At 39.4% G+C, this 25,747-nt stretch overlaps 1 protein-coding gene across 6 annotated transcripts in view; it reads left to right on the top strand.

Moving 5' to 3' along the window:
• Positions 1-25,747, top strand: part of SYNE1 (spectrin repeat containing nuclear envelope protein 1) — a gene marked incomplete at its 5' end in the record, with an annotated part of 295,244 nt that overhangs the window by 216,982 nt on the left and 52,515 nt on the right. For 5 of the 6 annotated variants that reach the window (XM_080616381.1, XM_080616380.1, XM_080616378.1 and 2 more), the window contains 16 exons: positions 1,331-1,450; positions 1,983-2,183; positions 2,866-3,039; positions 3,389-3,520; positions 10,471-10,667; positions 11,370-11,502; positions 11,878-12,060; positions 13,296-13,445; positions 14,480-14,656; positions 16,235-16,390; positions 18,845-19,000; positions 19,684-19,854; positions 21,349-21,482; positions 22,861-23,065; positions 24,279-24,461; positions 25,511-25,657. In XM_080616381.1, coding sequence (XP_080472507.1) covers positions 1,331-1,450; positions 1,983-2,183; positions 2,866-3,039; positions 3,389-3,520; positions 10,471-10,667; positions 11,370-11,502; positions 11,878-12,060; positions 13,296-13,445; positions 14,480-14,656; positions 16,235-16,390; positions 18,845-19,000; positions 19,684-19,854; positions 21,349-21,482; positions 22,861-23,065; positions 24,279-24,461; positions 25,511-25,657 — 2,619 coding nt within the window. Of the gene's footprint in view, positions 1-1,325; positions 1,451-1,982; positions 2,184-2,865; positions 3,040-3,388; positions 3,521-10,470; positions 10,668-11,369; positions 11,503-11,877; positions 12,061-13,295; positions 13,446-14,479; positions 14,657-16,234; positions 16,391-18,844; positions 19,001-19,683; positions 19,855-21,348; positions 21,483-22,860; positions 23,066-24,278; positions 24,462-25,510; positions 25,658-25,747 lie in introns of those variants that run through there. The other variant, XM_080616382.1, reaches the window with a different exon arrangement.

Here is a 25,747-nt window from a genome sequence, read left to right as displayed (position 1 = left end):
TGGTTTTTTTCTGCATCAGGAATTACCTGATGAATAATTAATTATTAATATGACAAAATATATCCTGATTTCTTGTTTCTGTTTTGCAAATGAGAGAAGTTAAAGAAGTATGCTTAGGGCTATTTTCTGCAGATGTTACTTGTTACCCAAGACCTGCTGATGTCTGATGCCAGCAGACGACTAAGAAGAAGAGGTTTATCCTTCAGCTAAACTGAAATACTGGGCTTTATTTACTTGATAATGAAATTTTGAAGGAATTTTAAGTCTCCTGTATGAATAAGAAGGCTGGCACTCTGTGTCTTTTTTCTCTTTCTTCCTTGATGCAAAAGATTGGCAAAAGGTTATCTCCTGTATCATTAATTTTACTACCAAATAGGAAAACAGCATGGTAACAAAAGCAACAGAATTGATTTGTTTCTGAACATCTACCTTGGCTGATAAAACATCAAAATTTAAAAGTATTGCTTTTTGTTCAAGATGCAATTGGAAGGTAGAAATAAGGCCATTAATCAGCCATGTAACTTAGCTACATGGAGTGTAAGTTTAGTGCCTGTATTGTGCATACTCTGCATTACTATGAGTCAGGTGTTCTACTTGTGTATATAGTTTAGGCATGTTTGGGTAGACAGTATCCAAGAAAAGGACCTTTACAAAGGACTAATTACAGCAATCTACAGTACTTTTATCTTTGTTATAGCTGCATGCATTATGTCAGCAGACTCCTAGGCTGAAAGACTTAGGAAAGCTTATCGCTTCCATTGAAAAAAGTCAAGTTATCACCTGCATACGTTTGCAAATACCAATCTGTGTTCTTAAGTTGTAGTTTTCCACGTGCAAAGGGGATGTGTAAGTAATTTTCATTGACAGTAGTTTTGGTCCTGAAAGGGAACTGTGCACAGTTCTTCGCTATCCTCCATGTCTTCTGCTGTGATGGTTGATTTCTTGTTACTCAGATATGACAGGAATGACTGTTAATAAAAAGAATGCTTTAAAAGGAGGTGTTAGAACAACTAATCATCCTTTTGTGCCTATGCTGTGTACTTAAAAGCATGAAGCTTCATAGCAAGGTTTGGTGTAACATAGTACATGATACTAAACCAGCTGTTATTAAAAAAGTAATAATGCTGTATTGTATTTAACTTTAAGAATCAAACTGGGTTCTCCTAGCTTTGAATGAATACCTTTTCTTTATAGTATCCTTCAGAATTTTGGCAGATTAAGGGAATGATTAATACTTTGGACAGAAAACAGAAAAGAATATTACTGTATGGCAGTTACAGTGTTGTCATTAAACCCTAAAATTAAATGATGTCATCTTCAATATATACAGGTCATACTGCAGGCAGAAGAAGGTTTGAAGGAACTAGATGCTGGAATCAATGAATTAAAGAAGCGTGTAGAAAAGCTACAAATTGACCAACCTTCTGTGCAAGAGCTGTCTAAGATTCAGGTATGAATCATAACTTCCATTCTAGACCTGTCTGGTGATACCAAAGCTATTAGTATGTTTCTTTTTATTGTTCATAAGGCAGTTCAGGAAAGCATATTTAAAATCCTTTCACTGTGTATAGAAGATTCACCTAGTTTTTCTACTTTTGCTTTATCAGATTTTCAACCATCTCTATTATTAGCAGTATTAATCACATAAAAGCATAAAAGCATACTTTCTTTCAGCTCTTGACTGTTCAAATAGATAAAGATTAACATGCTAACACAAATGTCTGCAGAAGGTTGGCTGCTGTTCTCAGCAGTGTCTCATGATCTGGGTTTTAATTCTCAGATCTGTCACTGAAAAAAAAAAGAGGGGGGATGAAAGGGGATAGATAGCTAAGTGTGACCTGAAACTAGAAATGTTCTGCTTTTACTAGAACCTGTCAAGTTCTTGCATACTTTCAGTTAGACTCAGTTTTGAGTACACTTAAGTAGTAGGAAGATGTGTAAGGTGTGAAATAGAATCATCATTGTTACTTTTTACCCCCAAGGATAAGTATGATGAGCTGATGATGATCATTGGATCCAGACGGAGTGACCTGAACCAGAATCTGGCTCTTAAGAGGCAGTATGAACGGGCTTTGCAGGACCTGGCTGACCTGGTAGAAACAGGCCAAGAAAAGATGGCTGGTGACCAGAAAATGATTGTTGCTTCTAAGGAAGAGGTTCGATCGCTACTTGACAAACATAAGGTAAGAAACTGTGACATGTTTCAAGATTAATCATGACTGTAAGCTTGTACAAAGCAAATTGCTAGCCTTCTGTTCCTAAGGGTTCAGGAGCTTTTCAGAATGGTGAGCCAGTATTAAATCAGAATATATTAAAACTTTCTGTATTTTAAATCGGAATCAATGAACTGTTCTTTCTGAATGACTTTCAAATGCTCTGTTGAAGGTGAACCCAGGTAGATTGCATATTCTTCCTTATTCTGATAACAAGTTTCTATTCTTGTCCTGTCATGCTACACAGCTGTTTCATCCACCACTCAATTTTTTCCAACAAAAATTTACATTTTCTAATAGCACCTACGAAGTATAACAAGACTTTTCCACATTCTTTTTATTAGGCAGAATTTTTTGCTGCTGCATATCTTATTTGAGCTATTTCCATTTAAGGAATGAGAGTTAGGATGGCATTTGCATGGAAAGGATGACTGACCTGTTTCTTTCCTTAAAAAGGCAACTGTCCTTTCTAAATTGCGTGTTGGATTTTGTGAAATGTCGGTGGAGTGATAAGTTGATCCAATTCTATGTCTACAGATTCTTGATTGTACAACTATTGTCTTATAATGTTGGGTTACTGGTAATGAATTGAATAATAATTGGACTTTCTCTTTTTTGCCTTTACCCACTCCCTTCCACCCAAATTTCTCAGGAATATTTTCAGGGGTTGGAGTCTCACATGATCCTGACAGAAACACTCTTTAGAAAGATGTGTAGCTTTGCCCTCTTGAAGGAAACTCAGCCACGTTCAGAGCTAATGACACAAGCGTCAGCTGTATTAAAGATGGCTCATAAACGAGGTGTGGAGCTGGAATACATTCTAGAGGTGAGAATTTCTGTGGTCTTTTCTGTACCGCCATTATGATCAACCACCAGGATATAATCTATAGCATTGATTTCCTGTGCTTGAACAGAATTGATGGGCATTAGTCCTTTCTGTCTTACACACAAGGCACTGATAGACTACATGTAATATTTGCTATTTAACTGCTGTGATGTTCAGATGACACAAGTTATGTTCCTCTGCGTTTAAAACAGCTGCTTAGCTTTAGCCGTTATTTCTGTACGTTCATAACCATGCAGCTATAGGATTTCAGATTGAGAAATCGGGTAATAAAAATTCTAGATACCCAGATTCAGTATTCACCATATACATGGATAATTTGTGCTTGCAGACCTGGATGCATCTGGATGAAGATTACCAGGAACTTACCAGGCAGTTGGAGTCTGTGGAAGGTAGCATCCCCACTGTTGGTTTGGTGGAAGAGACGGAGGACAGGCTTACAGAGCGGATTATGCTTTTTCAGGTTGGTGCATTTTAGGCATTCTTTGTGGAAAAAATGGATGAAAGGGACCTTTGAAGCTCATCTAGTCAAGCCCCAAAATTGAAGGACAGTTGCCATGGCCTGGATCAGCAATGGCTTTGGAAACCTCAAAATACGGAGATGCCAGAGCTGAGCTTGGGACCAACTGCAGTGCTGCACCACTTACACTGAAAAGGTTTTCTTTAATGCCCAGTGTAAACCTTCAACTTTCAGCTTGTCATCATTGTCCTTTTTATATTATGTGGCACTTTGGAGGAATATTTACCTCTATCATCTTTTTAATTATATTCCAAATAGTTGTAGGACTTTGCTAGACTGGCCCTTGGCTCCTCTTTGTCGGTCTAAAATAAGCACACCTCCCTTAGCCTCTTTTTAAAGGGCATGTGCTCTAGGTCTCTAAACATGTTAATAGCTCTACACAAGACCCTGACTACTTCCTTATTCTTGAACTGGTGGGAGGTGGGAGCAAAGCAGAATCAGATGCACTAGGTGTGGCCTCATCAGCACCATGCAGATAATAAAATAACTTATATAGGTGTTTATAGTCCTGATGTAGGGCAGTGCTGTGGCTTGCCTCATTCATAATGTCTTGGTAATGGAAGATGCCAGGTTAAATATACTAGCCGTTTCCTTCCTAACCTGTAGTGAGAAACAGGGTTAGCCTGCCCAAGGCACAGAATTTATATTTCTTTTTGAGCCTCCTAAGGTTTCTGCTGCCTCCAACCTCAAATTTATCGAAGTGTCTGTGGACTTATGTCTGCCATTTTTTGTCTCAACCACTCTCCCTGCATTACTGTCCCCAACAAATTTACTAAGGGACCACTCTCTGTCATCATCCCTGCCATTAATGAAGATTTTGAAAATGCTTGAGCTCAAATATCAGTAATCTCTGGAGTACTCTACGCATTACTGGTAGTAATGTTTGCCAGCTACTGGTAGCTGATGTCTGCCAGCCAGACATTAAGCCTTGGATCTCTAGTGTTTGAGACTGGTAACACAGTTAATTTTCAAACCATGCAACAGTACATTTATCCAGCCCACATCCTCTCCACTTCTAGAGGGGGGTCGTGTGGGAGACAATGTCAAAGGCCATAGTGAAGTCAGTCTCATCCACAGAGACAGTAATTTTGTCATAAATGCTGTCAAGATAGTGAATCCAAGTTGAATATTCCTGATTACCTTTTTGTCCTTTTTGTCCTTGAAAGTGGATTCCAAGAGCATCTGCTCTATGATCTTTCCAGATAGCTAGGTGAGGCTGAATAACGTGCAGTTCCCTAAGTTGGCTTCCTCCTCAAATGGAACAAAAACTAGTAATTTAAATATAAGCTTTCTACCACATCCTGTTTTTTTGGTCTGTTGTCAAAATGAGAATTTTGGTCTAGTGTTTTGTCTTTGTCTTGTTCTGCACCACACACTTTGGTTGTTGGGTTGTTTGGTTTTTTTTCTTGTTTTGCTTTACAGAAAAATATCTGCCAATTTTTCTTGCAAATTGACTTCTTGTCTACTCTGAATTTATGTATATTGTTCTTTTACCAGATGGCTTTCTGCTTTTGCAATGATACGAGGAAGACTTAAGAAATCTATTGTGTGTGGGTCTTATTTTGGTTTTCGTTAATGCTAAGCATTTTTTGTGTTTCCTGATCCTAAATTAGTTTTCCTCTGCTTCTCTTCCCAATAACATAAATTAGGTTATTCAAATCCAGATTCTTGGACTCTGCTATGGCCACATTTAGGTTGAAAATCCATCATAATTAGTTTATTACTATCTTTGAATTTTTTATTCTACTCACTAAGAGTTGTACATTTATTTGTGTGTATATATGTTATATGGAAGTACACACACAGACACATATCACAGTATCACACAGTATCACAGTATGTTAGAGATTGGAAGGGACCTCAAAAGATCATCTAGTCCAATCCCCCTGCCGGAGCAGGAACACGTAGATGAGGTTACATAGGAATGTGTCCAGGCGGGTTTTGAATGTCTCCAGAGAAGGAGACTCCACAACCCCCCTGGGCAGCCTGTTCCAGTGTTCCGTCATCCTCACTGAGAAGAAGTTTCTTCTCAAGTTTAAGTAGAACCTCTTGTGTTCCAGTTTGTACCCATTACCCCTTGTCCTATCATTGTTTGCCACTGAGAAGAGCCTGGCTCCATCCTCGTGACACTCCCCCTTCATATATTTATATACACTAATAAGGTCACCCCTCAGTCTCCTCCAAACTATAGAGACCCAGCTCCCTCAGTCTTTCCTCATAAGGGAGATGCTCCACTCCCTTAATCATCTTAGTTGCCCTGCGCTGGACTCTCTCCAGCAGGTCCCTGTCCTTCTTGAACTGAGGGGCCCAGAACTGGACACAATATTCCAGATGCGGTCTCACCAGGGCAGAGTAGAGGGGAAGGAGGACCTCTCTCGACCTACTAACCACCCCCCTTCTAATACACCCCAGGATGCCATTGGCCTTCTTGGCCACAAGGGCACAGTGTTGGCTCATGGTCATCCTGCCGTCCACTAGGACCCCCAGCTCCCTCTCCCCTACACTGCTCTCCAACAGGTCGTTCCCCAACCTATACTGGAACCTGGGGTTGTTCCTGCCCAGATGCAGGACTCTACACTTCCCCTTGTTGTATTTCATCAAGTTATTCCCTGCCCAACTCTCCAGCCTGTCCAGGTCTCGCTGGATGGCAGCACAGCCCTCCGGCGTGTCAGCCACTCCTCCCAGCTTAGTGTCATCAGCAAACTTGCTGACAGTACACTCAATTCCCTCATCTAAATCATTGATGAATATATTAAATAATACTGGTCCCAGCACTGACCCTTGAGGCACTCCACTAGATACAGGCCTCCAACTGGACTCCGCCCCATAGACTACAACTCTCTGGCTTCTGTCCTTCAGCCAGTTTGCAGTCCACCTCACTACCTGATCATCCAGGCCACACTTCCTCAATTTAGCTATGAGGATGCTGTGGGAGACTGTGTCAAATGCTTTGCTGAAGTCAAGGTAGACCACGTCCACCGCTCTGCCATCATCCATCCACCGTGTTATTTCCTCATAAAAGGCTATGAGGTTGGTGAAGCATGACTTCCCCTTGGTAAAGCCATGTTGACTGCCCCTCATAACCCTCTTATCCTTGATATGCCTTAAGATGGCACCAAAGATAAGGTGCTCCATCACTTTCCCAGGGATGGAGGTGAGGCTGACCGGTCTATAGTTACCCGGGTCCTCCTTCTTGCCCTTTTTGAAGACTGGAGTGACATTTGCTTTCCTCCAGTCCTCAGGCACCTCTCCCGTTACCCAAGACTTGGTAAAGATGATGGAGAGTGGTCTAGCAATGACTTCCGCCAGTTCCCTCAGCACCCGTGGGTGCATCCCATCTGGACCCATGGATTTATGGATGTCCAGATTGCTCAACTGGTCTCTAACCTGTTCCTCATTGACTAAGGCAAACTGCTCCGTTGACCTGACTTCATCTGAGGTCTCAGGGGTACAGGGCTCTTCAGGACTGCCTCCGGCAGAGTAGACAGAGACAAAGAAGGACATTCAATAACTCTGCCATCTCTGTATCTTCTGTCACCAGGGCACCCATTGCGTTCATCAGTGGGCCTACCTTGCCTCTGGTGTTAGTTTTATCTGCCATGTATTTGAAAAAGCTCTTTCTGCTGTCCTTGACCCCTCTCGCCAGATTTAATTCCAAGGAGGCCTTAGCCATCCTAGCTGCCTTCCTACATCCTCTAGCAGCAGCCTTATATTCCTCCCGAGTGGCCAGCCCCTCCTTCCATGACCTGTAAACTCTCCTCTTCCACTTGAGCATACCCAGCAGTTCCCTATTTAGCCACAAAGGTCTCCTGGCCCTCTTCTTTGACTTCCTACGTGTGGGGATGCTCTGATCTTCAGCTCGGCATAAGCAATCCTTGAATGCCAACCAACTATCTTGGGCCCCTTTACCTTCAAGCAGCCTTGCCCATGGGATTTCCCCTAGCAATTGCTTGAACAGGCCAAAGTTTGCCCTGCTAAAGTCCAGGGTTGCAATTCTACTTGCTATTCTACTGGTCCTACCACACAAGATCCTGAATTCCACCATCTCGTGGTCGCTGCAACCAAGGCAGCCCTCAACCTTTACTGCTTCGACCAGACCATCCTTGTTAGTGAGGATGAGATCCAGCAGCGCTCCTCTCCTGGTTGGCTCATCCACCATTTGCATGAGGAAGTTATCATCCATACACTGGAGGAACCTCCTGGACTGTGGCTGGGTTGCTGTGTAGTCCTTCCAGCAAACATCAGGGAAGTTAAAATCCCCCACGACGACCATGGCCTGTGACTGTGAGGCCGCTCTCAGCTGCCTGTAGAAGGCCTTGTCAACTCCCTCACCCTGATCTGGTGGCCTGTAACAGACACCCACAACAGTATCGCCCCTGCCAGCCTGCCCCTTAATTCTCACCCACAGACTCTCAACTCGCTCGTCCTCTGTCCCTGGACAGAACTCAGTACATTGCAGCTGCTCTCGCACATAAAGAGCAACCCCACCACCCCGCCTGGCTGGCCTGTCTTTCCTGAAAAGGACATAGCCCTCCATGAGTATATTCCAGTCATGTGAGCTGTCCCACCACGTCTCTGTAATTGCCACCAGATCAAAATCTCGTGACTTAACACAGGTTTCTAACTCCTCCTGCTTATTTCCCATGCTGTGCGCATTGGTGTACAGGCATTTCAAGGAGCGAGCTGAGCTCACCGATTTCACCCTAGGATTATAGGAGGCCTCCCAGTCTTCATCAATTCTAGAGTGCTGCTCCACCGGGGCAAGCCCAGCTACAACCCCATCCCCCTTCAAATCTAGTTTAAAGCTCTCCAAATGAGCCCTGCTAATTCATACCCCAGCATCCTTTTGCCTCTGTGAGATAAACCTTTCCCACGTGCCATCATCCGGACTGGTGCCTTATAAAACCAGCCGTTATCAAAGAACCCAAAGCCCTGCCTGCAGCACCAGTCTCGATGCCAATCATTTACGGACTGAATTTTCCCATTCAGTCCCACATCATCACTGGAAGATGGAAGGAGTGAGGGGAAGATCACTTGAGCCCCAGACTCTTTCACCATCCGCCCCAAGGCCCTGTAGTCTTTCTTCATCCCCCTCAGACTGTGGGAAGCAGCTTCCCCCCCACCTGTCTGGAAGACCAGCAGTGGGTAGTAGTCTGTTGGGTGCACCAGTTTGGGGAGCGCCTTGGTGATATCCCTGCCGGGCTCCAGGCAGACTACACACTTCCCTATGATGAGGGTCAACTCTGCATATCGGGCCCTCTGTTCCTCTCAGAGGGGAATCGCCTACCACAATGACCTTTCTTTCTTTCTTATCAGAGGCAGTCTTGAGGTGCGAAGTCGACCGCCTTTTCCTATGTGACCTTGTAGCGGGCCTTGCACCACATCCTCACCTACCTCTCCTTCAAGATCCAGGGCCTCAAACCTATTACGGAGGGGCACCTGGGGAAGCAGGGCAGGAAGGGAGGAAGGTTGCCCACGGTTCCGAACTGGAACTCGCTTCCAACCCTCATCGTCTTTTTGGTCCCTTACCTCTGCGTGACAGCTACAGAGCAGGGGCTGTCTCAGGCCATCCCCCTCTGTCTGAGATGGCAGGGGGTCCATCCCCTTTTGGGGGGTATCTCCCTGGAACCGTTCCGGCTGGCACACCAGGGAGTTACTCCACCAGTCGATCTCCCTTTCACACTCCCTGATGGTCCTCAGCGTCTCGACCTCCTCCTTAAGTTTTGCCACCAAGCTAAGCAGATCTTCTACCTGCTCACACCTCACACAGGTGGAATGCTGGCCTCCCTCCCTCGGCAGCAGCAGGCTCTAGCACTCCCTGCAGCCAGAGACCTGAACAGCCACGGTTTGGGACAGGGTCTCTGTCTGAGTTGCTACAGTCTCCTTACTGCAAGCCTTCCTTCTGGAGGCGACCATATTGGTCAGCAGTCTGGGACACCAGCAACAGGGTCCGCAACACAACCTGCTTGTTCCTCCCTGCGCCTGGTGGCATTCTGTTCAGTTATTAGAGCTCTATTTACATCAAAGTCAAAATAAGAAAAGTGATAGAAAGCTTATGACTTCATCATGAAACCACTAGTTTTGTATGCTTCAGATTATTTTCATCAGAACTTAAAAATGGGAATGCATGTACATTTTGTGCTCAAGCTTAGTGAAATATACAAATGTTTTTAAAATCCATACTATTTGTGCAGTGATAGTGGAATTTGGCAGGTTTATATTTACCCACCTACAAATCACCATTTAAATGAGATCTGTCTCTGCTCCAGGTTGGATTCAGGCTAAGACTATTGACAGCCTTTCTTTTTCAGTACCTTGTTTGCTTTCTTGTGCCATAACAATTGGCTTCTGTGTTCAGTGATTTAGAAGGATGGAGCCATCTCTTTTGTAGCCATGGGTAGCAGTATAGTAGATCAGTGAAAGAAGAGTTGGATGACCAGAGAGCTGAATATAGGTGTTGGAAGGGCTGAAGAATAGTCACTGTCTATAACTTGATACTGAACACCTTTAGCTTTCATTGTAGTAGTTTTCAACAGATCGTAGACTATGTTCTGACATTGTAATCAGTTTCTCTCAGAAATGGTATTGCCCCACAAAGATTCTTTTGACATTGTTATTTTCAAGTGTAAATTATCTACACCAAGGAGGAGTTCATCATAAGAAGGTATCGCTAGACATCTTGAAGTGGGGGGGTTTGTGCCAGCACGTTCAGATTTTGAGCAGGTTACATGCGTGATGGTTCTGAGTGTTCTAGAACTTGAGATTGAAAAAAATGTGATGTGCCATGGTGACATTGGATTTGCTACAAAAAACAGTGAAAGACAACTAAATGTTAAAAAAACATGGTAACAGAGATCTGCAAAGCTATCTAACCATCTCCTCTGTTATTACAGCATCTGAGATCTAACCTGACTGAATACCAACCTAAATTATACCAAGTGCTAGATGATGGAAAAAGGCTCCTTTTTTCTGTTAGCTGCTCAGATCTTGAAAGCCAACTGGACCAACTAGGAGAACACTGGTTAAGTAACACCAGTAAGGTTAGCAAGGAGCTTCAGAGGCTGGAGACAATATTGAAGCACTGGACAAGGTAATGCTGATGTAATGGACAGTATAAACTTCTCCACCTTTGCTGTTCAGGTCAAAGTAATTTTGAACCCAGAACTATTAGATTCAACATTTAAAAGAAAATACTTTGAGATGTATGTGATAGTTTGACTTCTCTACAGTATCCTACTTTTGTTCTATAGAATTGGTATCATACTCTTTCATTTGCTATAGAACATGTATGAGATAACAGCTGGTGGGAGGAAGTCAGAAGATATCTTGTTTAGATGACTAATTTAGAAGCCCCACATGCATACAAGTTGATGAGAAAGGGTGTGTGCTTACCTAGGTAGCACGAGTAGCCTCATCATGTTCTGGCAGGGGCATTAACCACTGGAAAGCAAACTCTGTTTATGTATGTAGGGGGGTGTTACAGTTTGCCCAAACAGATTTGTAACCTAGTTACTAGTCCTTCATTAAACTTAGACTTTGCTAAAAGCCAATACAAAGGCACTGTTAGGAATTGTGGATATAATGGCTGAAATAAGAGCTTCTTGACACCAAGCCTATCTTTAAAATTAAATCATGGGGTTTTTTTCTGAATTTTGATAAAGGAAATGAAATATTTTTATTTTTACATCAATTCTGGCATATTGTATCTTCTTCTAACATGTGGAGGAGACACTCCTTAGTTGGAGGCAAAAAAGGTGTTGACTGTTACAGTTTTCTTTAAATGTCTTTACAGGTATCAGAGTGAATCAAATGAATTGACACGTTGGTTACAATCTGCAAAAGACCGGCTTGAGTTTTGGAGCCAGCAGTCTTTGACAGTTCCTCAGGAACTGGAAACAGTCCGAGATCACCTGAATTCCTTTTTGGTAAGTCATTCATGGACCTAGGACACTTTTTTTCTTTCCAGTTACAAATAAACATTTATGCTTCTCATCATTTAAGTAGTGAGTATGCAAAAAAAGTCCCAATCTGCTTCTGTAGCTGTCCTTCAAAAACCTGGTGTGTATGCACATTAAGTACTTCTTTGCCATTTGCAATCATTTAAAGCTTGATGATTCTGAAAACAGAAAATAGTTTTATGGTTGAAGACAATTTTTTTCCTCAGTTGGTCTGAAGTAGGTAACTGCTAATAGAAAGTATATTTTTTTAAAAGGGAAGGAAGGATATTCTTAGCTTTCTGAGGTAAAGCTTTAAGTACAACAAGAAGTTGAATATTTCCACAAAAATTATTCTGCTCATAGGAGTTTTCAAAAGAAGTGGAGGCTAAATCATCCCAGAAATCTTCTGTTCTGAGTACTGGAAACCAGCTCCTCAGGCTGAAGAAGGTGGATACAGCAGCATTGCGTGCGGGTTTGTCCTACATTGACAGTCAGTGGACAGAGCTGCTCACACAGATCCCAGCCGTACAAGAAAAATTGCACCAGGTAAGGAAGGCCCATGATGGCCTTTGATATTCCAGAAAACTCAGACTATATGGTTGGAACTGCCTTTGGGAGATAGTTGCTCCCTTCCGCAGTTTATCCATGTGAGGCAGGATAGGAACAGTGTTACTTATGTTTTAATGTGGAAAAGCTTACACTTGTATCTAAATCCTGCCTACCTATACTGTCTAACATCAATTGGTGTTAATTTCAGACTTTCACAGTTATATTTGTTGAATTTTAACCAAAGAACAGATGAGGTTTTTTTCAACATGTTGATATGGTTTTTGGAAAAAAGTCATCCCTGTACCCTGTCAGGTTTGGACAGTAGTTTTATTTAAACCTGTTCAAGTCGGTGCAAGGCAAAAAGATTGTGTAAGGTTTCTGTTAGTGTATGTAGGAACACGAGGTTTTTAGATGTGTAGTTTTTGAATTTTTTTAATGCTATAATAGTGAATTACACTTGTCTAAAAGTTGGTTTAGTATTTAGTTGCTAGGCGGATATCAGTGTAAGCCATTTCTTCAGTTTATAATTTGCAGTGTTCTCAGAGTCAGTAATATAATTGTGATTTAGGAGGAGAGAGAAAGGATAACAAATGTTAACTGAGTCTATTAAATTAAAGAAAATAATGTCATTCTGTAGTTGTCCAAACTATCTTGGAATGCAAAACGTGTATGTCTACCTAAAAATGTCATTTCTGAATAGCTGTTAATAGCAGGCACTACTGTACCAAATGTTGAAAGTGAGTTTTTTAAGAAAAAAACAGGTGCTATTTAATATCACTCTATTTGGAAATCACCACAGAAGAATAGTAATATAAAATTCCTTTCCATGGACATATTCATTAGCTATTTACAAGGACTGGAAAAGTGTAGCTTAAGCTTTATCTTTTACATGAGCCTAATACAGAATTATGGAATAAGAATGCAGAACTTTTAGGAATTCAGAAATGGAATCTTTTGAGTTTGTCCAGTTTCTTTGTACAATGAAAAATAGAAATAGAAAGCCTTTAATATAAGCATTTCTTATTAAGATGCATGCAGTTATACAATCTATCTCCTATTAAAACCTTTTTTTTTCACTTCTTTTTCTTTTTATAAGCATCAGTGGTATCTTAGGGATGTAGAATAACATAAAATTAGAGCAGGTAAAGGAAATGTACTATGGTAATGCAAAGTAAGGGATTCTTATCCATTTTCTTCACAACACACATATTTTAAGTCTGTTATCTCTACAGCTCCAGATGGAAAAAATTCCTTCTCGTCATGCTATCACTGAAGTTATGAGCTGGATTTCCCTGATGGAAAACATCATTCAGCAGGATGAAGAGAATATAAAAAATTTAGTAGGACAGAAACCGATTCAGGATTATGTCAAGAAGTATAAGGTAGTGAGTGGAAATGTTACCTATTCGCCTTTCAATGTTTTGCCTTTAAGTATATCTATATATATATTTAAAGTGTAAGTGATTTAAGGAAAAAAAGAAAACAAAAACCAAACCGTTATATAGTGAAGTGATTAGAAGTGTATAGAAGTTAGAATTGGTTAATATTTGGTACTGTGGAAAAGAAACCAGGGAGGAATAGTTATGGAAGGAATATAATTTTTAGCATGCTTACTGAATTTCCAGGTAAATCCAAGGTAATACGCACGTGATTTAACCTTATTAGATGTGTCTTTCACCCAAGCCCACAAAGCACTTTGCAAATTGTGTAAATTGTTTTAGAAATTCTCTGCATAATATCACCTTCTCCTCAAAGTGTAGCCCATTCTTGAATGTAGCCTATTCTTGAATGGAATGTGTCCAGTAGTTTGCACATCAAGATAATTTTGATCAGTATCTGAAGCAAAAATGAATGATGCTGTATCTTAACTATTGAGGAATAAAGTTATAACACAATTTCACTTCTTTAACTAGATCAGTAGCACTCTTGTAATAGATGCGCATACAGTGACTTTCTTTTCAATGTCATATTTGTTTCATGAGTCTTCTGAAAAATTACTTCTTGGCTATTATTCTTCTTTGTATGTAAGAATATTTTTCTTAGCTGGTTTTGTATTAAAATTTTTGAGACTAAACAATGTTAAAAAAAAGCAAACAAAAAAACCAAAACCAAGTTGGTTTTGGTGGGTTTTTTTAAATCTGATCCATGAGACCAATGTCAACATGTTTGCAGATTTATTTTTTTTTTATTATTTGGGTGAGGCAGATTCATTATTCCAAAGGCAGGGTGTTGCTTCTTTGTTTCTTAATATTTAGGTGAAAGTGACAATGTTTTTATTGCTGGTCAATTGCTAAAGCAACTTCTAGTTAAATTATGGTGAAGTTTTCATTTGTGAACATTTTTCCTCTGGTTTGCAGGAAGGTGAGAAATTATAGTACTTACGTTTTGGTTTTTTTATTCCCTTTTTTCCTGCTAGGGTTTCAAGATAGATTTAAATTGCAAACAATTGACGGTAGACTTTGTGAACCAATCAGTGCTACAGATTAGCAGCCAGGATGTTGAAAGTAAACGGAGTGACAAAACTGATTTTGCAGAACAGCTTGGAGCAATGAACAGACGTTGGCAGATTCTGCAAGGCCTGATAACAGAAAAGGTAAAGAAAAAAATGCCAAAATCAAACCAAACTAGCTGCTCTTTGGGATACCATATAAGAAATCTTGCAAAAGCCAAGGTGAACGGGATCTACAACTCTTCACTTGTCCATGCAGTCAGTCATATCACAGCAGAGGCAATCAGTTAGGTCAGGCACAATTTGACCCTAGTGAGACCATGCTTATTCCTCATCCTTGTTCTTTATACATGTGGAAATAGCTCCTGGCAGGATTTGGGGTATAGCCTTTTTCCAGTCACCAGCAACTTTTTCCAACCATCATGACCTTTTAAACTTTATAGACGGCAGCCTTGAAATGACATCAACACTCTCAGATGCATCCTTTCTGGTTCTATGGATTTTTATATGTCCAGCTAACTTAAGCAGCTCCCAATTCTAACTCTTCTATCATGCCTAGTACCTCTGTATGCTTAAATTTGTTAGTTAATATGAAGACCTGGGACGCATAGGTCAGTATGATCAGAGCAATATAAAGGCACCATGTACCTCAGACTATTCTGTGGTTTCTGATTAGTTGCTAACATACTTGTGAAGAGTAACAAGAAGAGCTTCTGTCTCTCACTAGTTAGTTCCAGCCAAGACTGCTTTCATAACATCTGTCCGGCATAGCCAGGACATGCTTTCAGGCCAATTCTTTGTAATCTACTTTCTGTGCATTTGTCATTTTTGTGACTTGAAGTTGTCCTTGAATATCAACCAGCTTTCTGGACTCTTTTTTCCTTCAGTACAGCTTCTGATGGGATCATTCTTACCTGAAAAAAACAACCTATGTTATTCTAAGGATGTCTAGTCTGCCACTTGCTTTCCTTACTTCACTCCCAGCTATCTCATCATCAGTGTGGCCAAGGCTGTTGACCACTACATCCTCAGCCATTTCTAATTCAGATTACAGCTAATTAAGATGGTTCATTCCCTAGGGTGATGTGAATGCTTTTAGGACAATGCTGCCATTTTCAAATTCTGCTTTGTTATTTCTTTCTTTGTTTTGTTTTATGGGGGTCATCCTCCCCCCCTTTTTTTTTTTTACTTTTTGTTTTGATTTGTTGGCTTTTTGGTTCATTGGGGGTTTTTTTGAGAATTGAAGTGCTATTTCATTTGCCACTGAATAACATCTAGGATAGTCACAAAAAGCTTAATAAATTTTAACCAATCAGTTGAGAAAGGAAGTAATATAAATCTTCATCTGCTTCACCATAGTTATAAGCAAGGAATATAAACTATATGTTTGCATGCTTAGTTTTATTTGGAAAATCCTGATGTCCTTGATCTCTGAAAAGAATTCTACTTCATAAAAATGTTCTGCTAAGTTGTTACCATCTTTCAGTGTGTCATAATATTTTGTTATCTCTACATAATTATTTTTGAAAGTAGGCTTTTTATTATGAACTGTTTTACAGATAGCAGGTATATTTAAATTTGAATACATATACTGTTCTTAAATTCTGAAAGCATTGAATTTGAGAAGGCAGTGGTTAGCATTGCTATTCACTGATTTATTTAATTGACCCCAAAATAAAGGTAAGTGTATGAGGAACTATATATACTCATATTTCTTTGCAGATCCAGCTGTTGGAAAGTCTGCAGGAGTCCTGGACAGGATATGAAAATAACGTGCAGTGCCTAAAAACTTGGTTTGAAATCCAAGAGCAGAAGCTGAAACAGCAACAGAAAATTGGAGACCAGGCTTCAGTACAGAATGCTTTGAAAGACTGTCAGGTATAGTCCCCTTATAAATAACACTATTTTCTTTCCAGCAGTTAGAAACAACACTTGATAAAGCCATGTGAAATCTTTGTATTAGTGAAGTCAGTGACAGAATTCCTATTTACTTCTGTGAGGGAGAGATTTCATTCCTAAAGTGCACTTGGTTAGGCAAGAGATGTTTGTTTGGGTTTTTTTTTTCTGAAATTCTTGGCCTAAGTTCTCAATTGGTTGCAGTGCTTAGTTTCAAATAACATTTCTTTAGGGTTTCAGCACAATAAACCCATATGACTGCAGGAAGGGTGATTTAGTGTAGCTTCACATAATGGGCAGGCTGAGCTTGGCTGGAGTTCAAAGCTGAATCTGATTTATCACCTTTACAATTCCTTTGGTCAGGGAAGTGAGCAAATACACTTGGTGAGTCAGTTATAAATGGCAAGACTTTGATCAGCAGAGAAACAAAATGTCTAAGAAATAATTGTATCAGACACTCCCAGTATCTGGTTCAACTACTACAGAAGCTGCAGTTTATTTATTAACCAATGTTAGTTGCTGCTTAGTGTCATATTAATAAGTGAAAACAACCATTTTTTTTTCCCACCACGTATCAGAAACAGCAATGTGTCTTTAATTCAGATGAATAAGAAACCCCTTTTCACAGAGAACCAGAAATATTTGCTGTTCTTGGTGATGGAAACTTTTGTCTGCTTTGTATTCTGAATTTTGGAGCAACCTTGTACAAACCTGAATGCCTTTTGGAAAAGCAAATTTACTGTGTACGACTTAAAAGTGTTTGGTTTTTTGTCATGTGGTAAACAAAAGATGTGTTACTCCAAGTCTGTAGTCTGGAACAAGGCCATGGTTTGAAGAAATGTGAAATAATACAGGAAAAAATGCAAATAATAAACAGTACAGCAAAAATTCTCTCACTTATATGTATAGATAAAAAGGTGTGTTGTATGTGTGCGGGGATAAATTCTATCAATAGCAAGTGTTTACAAGACTAGGCATAATTTTGTTCCAAATACTCCCACCGCTTTCTAAAATGTAAAGTCTGTTATGGCAACAGTTCACTTGTTGTTCTTTGGATTCATAGGGAGAGTAATTTTTGGAAAGGCATGGGTCTTCAGTTTGCCCAGTTTTGTTGTGTTGTTTTCTTTCTTTAATGATCCATCTCTCATAGTAAGGAAAGGCTTGCAGGAAAATAAAATATAACTGAGATTAAAAGGTACACTAATTAATGTAGAAGCAATACTTCCCCCCCCCTCTGCTCATACTCAGTGTTTGCACTACCTGACACTACACAGCTTTGACATGAGTCAGGGCATAGGAGGACTTGCTTGGATCTCCCTCCAACACGTTGTGAGTAAGTAGTTTCCTGGGTAGGAATAAGGTTATGCGATCATGATATGGGCTGTATAACTCAGTTGTTCACTGAGTCATCTTGTCCTCTCTCCTTAATTTTGTAACTTCATTCTCATGCTGTTGAGGCATGAGGAAGATCACAGGCTTTGTGACTAGCAAATGTTACATTTGAAGTATGTTACTTAAGCTATGCAGAGCTTCTGCACTTGTTGATAAAATGTGATAAAACTGGCAAACTCTTAATCAGCCTTTCCAAGACCAATCTAGGGTCACCTTAAGTTAACAACACAGTCAGCACTTGCCTGAAGCAGCAAAACAAGCCACTAACAAGTTCTCGTGGCCTTAGTGCTTAGGTACTCAGCCCTGTTTTCTTCACTTGTTTTTACACCAACCGTTCGTTTTCTTCCCATTTTCTTCAGTTAGTGTGTGAAAGCAAAATGCTATTGAGCTCTTTAATGCCTCCCAAAAGCATGCAACCTTGTGGAGACAATAAGAAAAATTCCTGCAGTCTATTGTTTGTTGTCATTGGCTGGACTCTAATGAATTTGTCATTTAGAAAAGGGGAAGACTTGCTGTCCTCAGACAAGGGGCTTTGGTGGGACCTGGCAAAGGAATAAACACTCTAGTTCTTGTGGGAAGGCATGGCAAATTGACATCTTTCCCTAGGAGGTCATTTTGTCTTTTTCCTTGGGTGGCAAAATTAATTTTTTTCCACAGCTTGAGCCAGATTTGGACTAATTAAAAAGCTCCCTCAGTGTTCTGGGGCAAACTAAGACACACAACAATTTTCCCATGTATTCAAATTGCTGTCCTATTTTTAATGAGTTATGGACTCTTACACGAGAGCAGACAATTACACACAAGTTTAATATAGAGGACATCTTTCTATTTATATTAAAGGCAAGCAACTATAAAGAGAACATAAAATACTAAATAAAATTGCTGATGAGTTATGATTCTCTTGAGAATAAAAAGCCAAAGTATGCAAGTGTGACTTTCCTATTTTTTAAAGATAGGGAGCTTATGAGCATCTGTTCTATCTCAAGGCATTATCTAGCCAACTAAACAAACAAAAATATTCAGGTATCTTTTGTTTCTTTTCAGGAATTAGAAGAATCAATAAGAACAAAAGAAAAAGAAATTGAAAGTGTAGAACAGAGTGGTCTTTCTTTGATACAGAACAAGAAGGAAGAAGTCTCTTCTGCTGTTATGAAAACACTGCAAGAAATTAACCATTCCTGGGCCAATTTGGAACATATGGTAAAACAATCGTCAAGGGGCAGATTACAATGCCAGGAACAGGGCGTGGAGGAGAGGGAGAAATAGCAGTTTGCAGATAGTAGCCTGCTTCTGTATCACAGTATCACAGTATGTTAGAGATTGGAAAGGACCTCAAAAGATCATCTAGTCCAATCCCCCTGCCAGAGCAGGAACACCTAGATAAAGTTACAAATTATATTTCTGTATTATAGGGGAAGAGATTTGAATTGTGTCGCTGTTTCCATCCATCCCCAAATTTGTGTGCACACTTCACATAAGATGGGTATAATGTTTCCTATTCCAAGGATGCTTTTAATTCTATTAATTAAAGCTTTCTAGGTGATTCCTGACATTTAGTGGAAAGGTACCAAATAATCTGTAAAGATCTACCCTTTCCACCACACAGATGCTTTCTTGATCCTGCTTTTGACTGAAGTAGAATGAACTTTATATATTCTCATTCCCTGCAATCCTAACTTTATAAAATCAGGCAGAACTTTATGCTGTACCTAGCGTAAGCCGAGCTGATGGTTGTGCAAAATCTTCATTTTGCAACAGGTCTAAGATTGGGCATGTAGATCAAGTAGTCTCTGAGATCAAAGGAAAGGAAATAATTTAAACAAACCCCAAATATCTTGAGTGATTTTAATTTACTTTTTTTTTTCCTTCTTCCCTCCTCCTAGGTTAGCCAACTGAAGATATTGTTGCAGTCTGTTCTTGATCAGTGGAGCATTTACAAAGTGGTTTATGAAGAACTGAATAGTTACTTGACAGAAGCCAGATACTCTTTGTCCCGTTTTTATCTTCTTACGGGTTCTTTGGAAGCTGTGAAAGTCCAAGTTGATAACCTTCAGGTAAGAAGAATACCATGGCTGTCAACATACTAAGGATGGATTCAAGGATTAATTTTGTCTTTATTGCATAGATGCAGAGAACTATGCTTTTTGGTTCATAAGAAATTAACCAAACAAAATGTACCAGTATGTACAGACATACTGGCACATTAAAATCTCATGACATTAAGAAAAACACATTATCAAATAATCAGTATTATCAAATTATCAGTCATTCTCTGCATTTTTCATTTTGCAGAAAAATAAAATGGTGATGGTTGTTTTCTTTCTAATCACCATTAAAAGTTTCTCACTCTCCTTCATCAGGCTTCTGAGCTATGGGTGCATGTTGAGATCACATTTTGACACCCTGCACCCATGTGGTAACAGTAGATTGAAGATCAAAGAAAATAATGTTCTAAAAGCTGAGATACTCAGAAGTTCAGTGATTTTCCACTGTCAGAAAATAAATTATTAAAAATATGAAAAGTATTGTTCTATGAGACAGGATAGCTTTTTATTTCAAATAAAGTTTTTGTCTTTGGAATCAAAAATATTTTTTCAAACATTTCCAGATGCTGAAAGTAACAGCAAGTTGTGTTGTTAGTATTTGCTGGCAAATTTAAGTTTACATCATCATTCACATATTTTGTGTGACTTGAAATCCAGACATATATAAAGCTCAAATTCCCAAATTATGAGTGGCACTTTTCAAGCCCAGATTTAAAGAACATCCGTTAATGCACTTTACAGCCACTCTTCTAGGTTGTCATTTTTTATGTGTCAGAGGAGGAGTCAGTAAAAAAATAGGTACAGAAAATTACTTTTTTGCTTATTAAGTTTTTAACTAAACTACTTAGTTGGGTTGAGATTTGCTAGGCTGTTCAAACCGTAATAATATGCACAAAAATACTTAAGGTTAAAAAGCCTTATTTAAAGAATAAAGTTTTTTTATGATGCTGCTGCTTTTTTCATCTTGTTCTAAACAGGATAATTTTATGTAATTTATTTTCTTATGCCAGTTAGGTTTTTATTTCTGAATCAGTTCAATGCACTTACTCCTGTGCAAGATGCCCCATCTCTGGAAGTGTTCAAGACCAGTTTGAATGGGGCTCTGAGCAACCTGGTCTAGTGGGAGGTGTCCCTGCCCATGGCAGGGGGTTGGAACTAGATTATCTTTATGGTCCCTTCCAACCCAAACCATTCTATGATTCAATGAAGAGTACTTGTTTAGAATAATTTCTTTTACAATCTTCTTCTTTTGTGAAAATATTAGATTAAAATTTACTCTTTGCCACTGTATCTTGATATTGAATCAAATAAATCTAATAATAGTATTTATATTAAACAACCTTCTATTTAGATGAAGCACTCATAAAATCAAGTTTTGCATTCATAATCTATATGATATAATTGATACATACTATTTTGAAATATTTCTACATCATAGAATTGTAATACCTCATATTTTATGGTTTTTGTTTGTGGTTTTTTTTACTATTTTATCTGGTTTAGAGCCTACAAGATGAATTGGAAAAGCAAGAAAATAGCTTACAAAAATTTGGTTCTGTGACCAACCAGTTGTTGAAAGACTGTCAATCACCAGTGACTGAAACACTTACCAACACTTTGAAAGAAGTGAATATGAGGTACAAAATGTCCGTTTGTTGAACTTTACTTTTCTTGGTAAATTGGCATTTATCCATTGACCCATTTTTATATAATTTCTATTTTGGGTTTGGTTTTTTGTTTTGTTTTGTTTTCTGGTTTGGGAGCTTGTGGGGACAGCTGGGGTTATTCCTTTTGCCAAGGGCTGAAGCAGAACCATCTCATTTACTACAAATAATAAACGAAACAGTATTTTCTTCAGCAAAGCGTTTGGACAGCACTGTCAGTAGTTTTGCTCCATGAATGGCTGCCAACTAAGATTCATAAATACTGTGCTGGAAAATAACACTGCACTTAAAATTCAAGAATCCTGTCTGAAAATTTCATTTGCTGTGCATGCTTCAGGTTCCCCAGTTTTTGGGTTGCTATTTCTAGTTGTAGGAAGGGCCTGATAGTCAAGAAGGTCTAAGCCTTCACCAGTAGGTTGGCAAACGGCTTCCTCAACTTTGAATCCAGGCCAGAACCACTGTAGGGTTTACTCAGAGAATCTATGGAAAAATAGAATCCAAAACCAAAAACTACTTTGGTGGAAATTTTTTTTTTTTTTTAACACAATCATGACTGAATCTTTTAATTTGTGGTTCATCCTGCACTAGAATCTGGAAGTGGAAGGAGGGATTATTCACCCCATTTTAAAAAGATACTGTGGGATTTAAGAGTTTCAAAGATGACTGATGGAATTTTCACTTCACCATGTTTATCATATAATAGTAGTTGAAAAATAATGTGATTTCCTTTAGTAAGGAAATTGCACAACATATTTGAGAAAGTGCATGTTTCTGGTTGCCATTAGAGCCAAGAATTCAAGAGGGACTTAGATATTTAATTGCATAAAAAAATACAAAAAGTTTTAATAAGTGTGGGAGTATTTTAAAAGGGAGTTACACAGAGTTTTATGACTTCAAATACTTTTGTCAGGACTTGGGAGGAAATTGTAGCAGAATAAATGGTTTCTTGTTTATACCTGTCCTGGGCCTGTTGGGTCCTTGGAGGAATCTGGTACTGGCCATTCATGGCCAGTCATAGATGTTCTGTGCAGTGAACCAAAGTATGCTAAGTAGAAATAACTGGATGTTCACTTCAAAAAGTGCACTCCAGCTCTGTCTGGCCTCAGTCATCAGTATACAGCATCCAAGATGTTGCACAGATCAGACTTTCTCTGACAGATCAGAAGAGCCTGTCAACATATTTCTAAGATTCCTTCCCCAACCCCCCCACTCCCCCCCAAAATGTCTGGATCTTGATTATTACCAAATTTCTTAAAGCCAAAAGACCATAGTGAACAGTAGAGAGGAAGAGGGACAGCGATAGTTCTTGTGGACTCTTAGGCTTCAATCATTCATTCAATCTCTTCACCAGGTGGAACAACCTTCTGCAAGAGATTGCAGAGCGGCTGCGTGCCGGTAAGGGCCTCCTTCAGCTATGGCAGAGGTACAAGGACTGTTACCAGCAGTGCTCCTCCACAGTCCGTCAGTGGGAAGAGCAGACCAATGAACTCTTGAAGACTGCCACCAGCAAAGACATTGCCGATGATGAGGTTACTGCCTGGATTCAGGACTGCAATGTATGTTCAGTTGAGCTTTGCAGTTTTTCACAGCTCTGTGGGCTAAAAATACAAGAGGCTCTCCATTACTAAACTTAGTGTATTGGAAACTTGCATATAAACACATTTCTTTTTACTGATGCATCTCAGGCACAGGAGCTTTACATCTGTTACCCAAATATCATGAGTTTCTCACGTGTTCCATGTGATCCCTCCATACTTGTTGTGGTGTTGTTTCAGAAGCTTGTATCTGAAGTCGTATGTCTGGAGAAGGTGGATAAATTATATAATTTGGTTCAGTCTTAAGTCTCTGCCTGTCAAAGGGTTTCTTGCTTGGGAAAATATCTCTACCAAATCTATTGAGTTCCTTGTAACAGAAACACAAGATCCTTTGACTGTATTCCCACCAGACAAGGCTGTTCATTTTTTCTTAATGAAAAGTATGTTCTGGGAATGCCTTTATCCTTCCTTATGGAAAGACACTATTCACTCTGAAACCTTGAGATTCTTTCTTTTTCAAGACTATATCTCAAGACAGCAGGATAGTTTACCTCCTATCTATGATTTCATTTTGGTTCTTTTGATTTTAAGTTACTGTTCGGTGTCAGCAACAAAAGCATGGAAATGTCAGTTGTCTCACTGTAAGCAGAACAATTGCAAGGATCAAAATTAACACATTAATAAGTGTTTCAAGCATTTGCTGCCATAGTCATCTGGACTGGCTATTCAAATTGTTTATTTTTAATGAAATAATTTCTCGATTTCCTGATGGCCCGTTCTTTAGCTGTTATGTTAGGCCATTTACAAAAGTTATTTTTTCATTCCTCTTGGTAATTCATAGCAGAAAAAAAAGGAAGTCTAGTCAGGCATGAATCAGCCCACAGTGAGGGCTGCCACGGCTTAGGACCAGCATGTCAGTGGATTCAAAAGATTTGTTTCAACAAGTATTGCCTCATCAGTAACTCAGGCTTTCTCAAACATAGGTGAGCAGTCACTTCTTTCTGTTCCTCTATGCACCAGTACTTTGACATTTTTTTTTTTTTATTCTGCATAATATTTCCCTTTGATACAGAGTGTGAGTGGACACTTTGGTATTGAAATGCAGTAGTAAATACAAGTTTTTCATATAGTGGTGGAGTTTGGCCATTTAATTTCTCCTTTAAATCAGAGGGAGGATGATGTTTGCAGAGTGTCAGGTTAACTATTTGTACCTTTATTCAATGTGTTGCCTCAGGATGTGCTTACAGATCTGAAGACAGCACAGGAGTCACTGGTTGTTCTTCAAGAGCTGGGAGAGGAGCTAAAAAGCCAGGTGGAAGCTTCAGCAGCAGCAGCTATACAGTCTGATCATCTTTCTCTGAACCAGAATCTGTCAACCCTAGAACAAGCTCTCCGCAAACAACAAGCTGTACTTCAGGTATGCAGAGAGTGTTTTCAGTCCTCAAATATGATCATCCTGTGGTACCTGAAAACACATAAATTAGCTAAACGTGGATGGGAAAGATAGTGGTGTTACCTGTTCACCAGCATTTCCTAGACTTCCCTGGAAGCCAAAAAGTAGAAAATATGCTCAAAAAATATGCCAAGAGTATAGAATATTCCCAAGTCCACTACATAAACCTTGTAAGAAGGTCCAAATTCTGGGAAGATAATAACACTCATGGAGGAAAGCAACTATCTGGAATGCCAAGAGCACCATGCTTTCATTGTGCTGCAGTAGTGCTAACATCTGGATCCATAGCTACTGCTCTTCTAAAGACAAGCTCTCTTTCCAGCTAGTTCTTTAACAGTAAAACAAATGAGAGATTCTGAATAATTCTGGTGTAGGATTTATTTTTACAGTTCCTATTAATGTCAGTGACTGGATTGACATCTGCCATTTGTGTCAAAACCTGATGAGTAGATGTTACTAATTGCTTGTGTCATGAGTGACTAGAGCAAAAAAGAGCAGAAAATGAACCGTCAGAATGTGTTCCATAGGGAGGTATATGGGTAAAAAGGCAACAAAGGTAGTGGCTTCTCTTTGGGTGGCAAGAGGATTTATCCAAAAAATTCAGCATTGTGTAGAACGTGCTTATAGCATCACTTGTATTGTGAGGAGAAAAGGCATAAGAGAACTTTTTAATTTCAAATTGCTATAATAGCAGCTAGTGGTTCTCTCTGCTGACAAATTAAGCAGAAGTTAGTTTCATAAAAGGAAGTTAAAGGAGGTTATCTATTTCAAGGCAAGGAGATATTTATGGAATTTCTTGAAGTGTTACCTTTTTGCTGTGATCAAAAGTCCTCTGTTCTAAGTTAAAAATAAAACAAACAATAATTCCATGGTCTGTAAGCAAAGCTGCAGTCCCAATTGCTTCTAGCCTATACAGCTGTTTGCAAATTTATAATGAGAATAGCTGGAGTGTAGTATCAGTATGGATGCTATGTGACCAAAGTTCTTAAACTGTGGGTCCTTTTCTGTTCAAGGCTGGAGTGCTGGACTATCAAACCTTTGCCAAGAACCTGCAAGTCCTTGAGGCCTGGATAACAGAAGCAGAGGAAATATTAAAAGAGCAAGATCCCAGTCACTCATCTGATCTCTCAGCAATACAGAGGAGAATGGAGGAACTCAAGGTGACCAATAGATGCAGAATATTGATTTGATTTTCTTTTTTTTGTCTGTTTTTAGTAGAGGGTATGCACAAATATCATACATACATTCTA

The sequence above is a fragment of the Psittacula echo genome, assembly GCF_963264785.1.
Source record: "Psittacula echo genome assembly, chromosome: 4".
Taxonomy (NCBI): domain Eukaryota; kingdom Metazoa; phylum Chordata; class Aves; order Psittaciformes; family Psittacidae; genus Psittacula; species Psittacula echo.
This window is presented reverse-complemented; position numbering and strand designations above follow the sequence as displayed.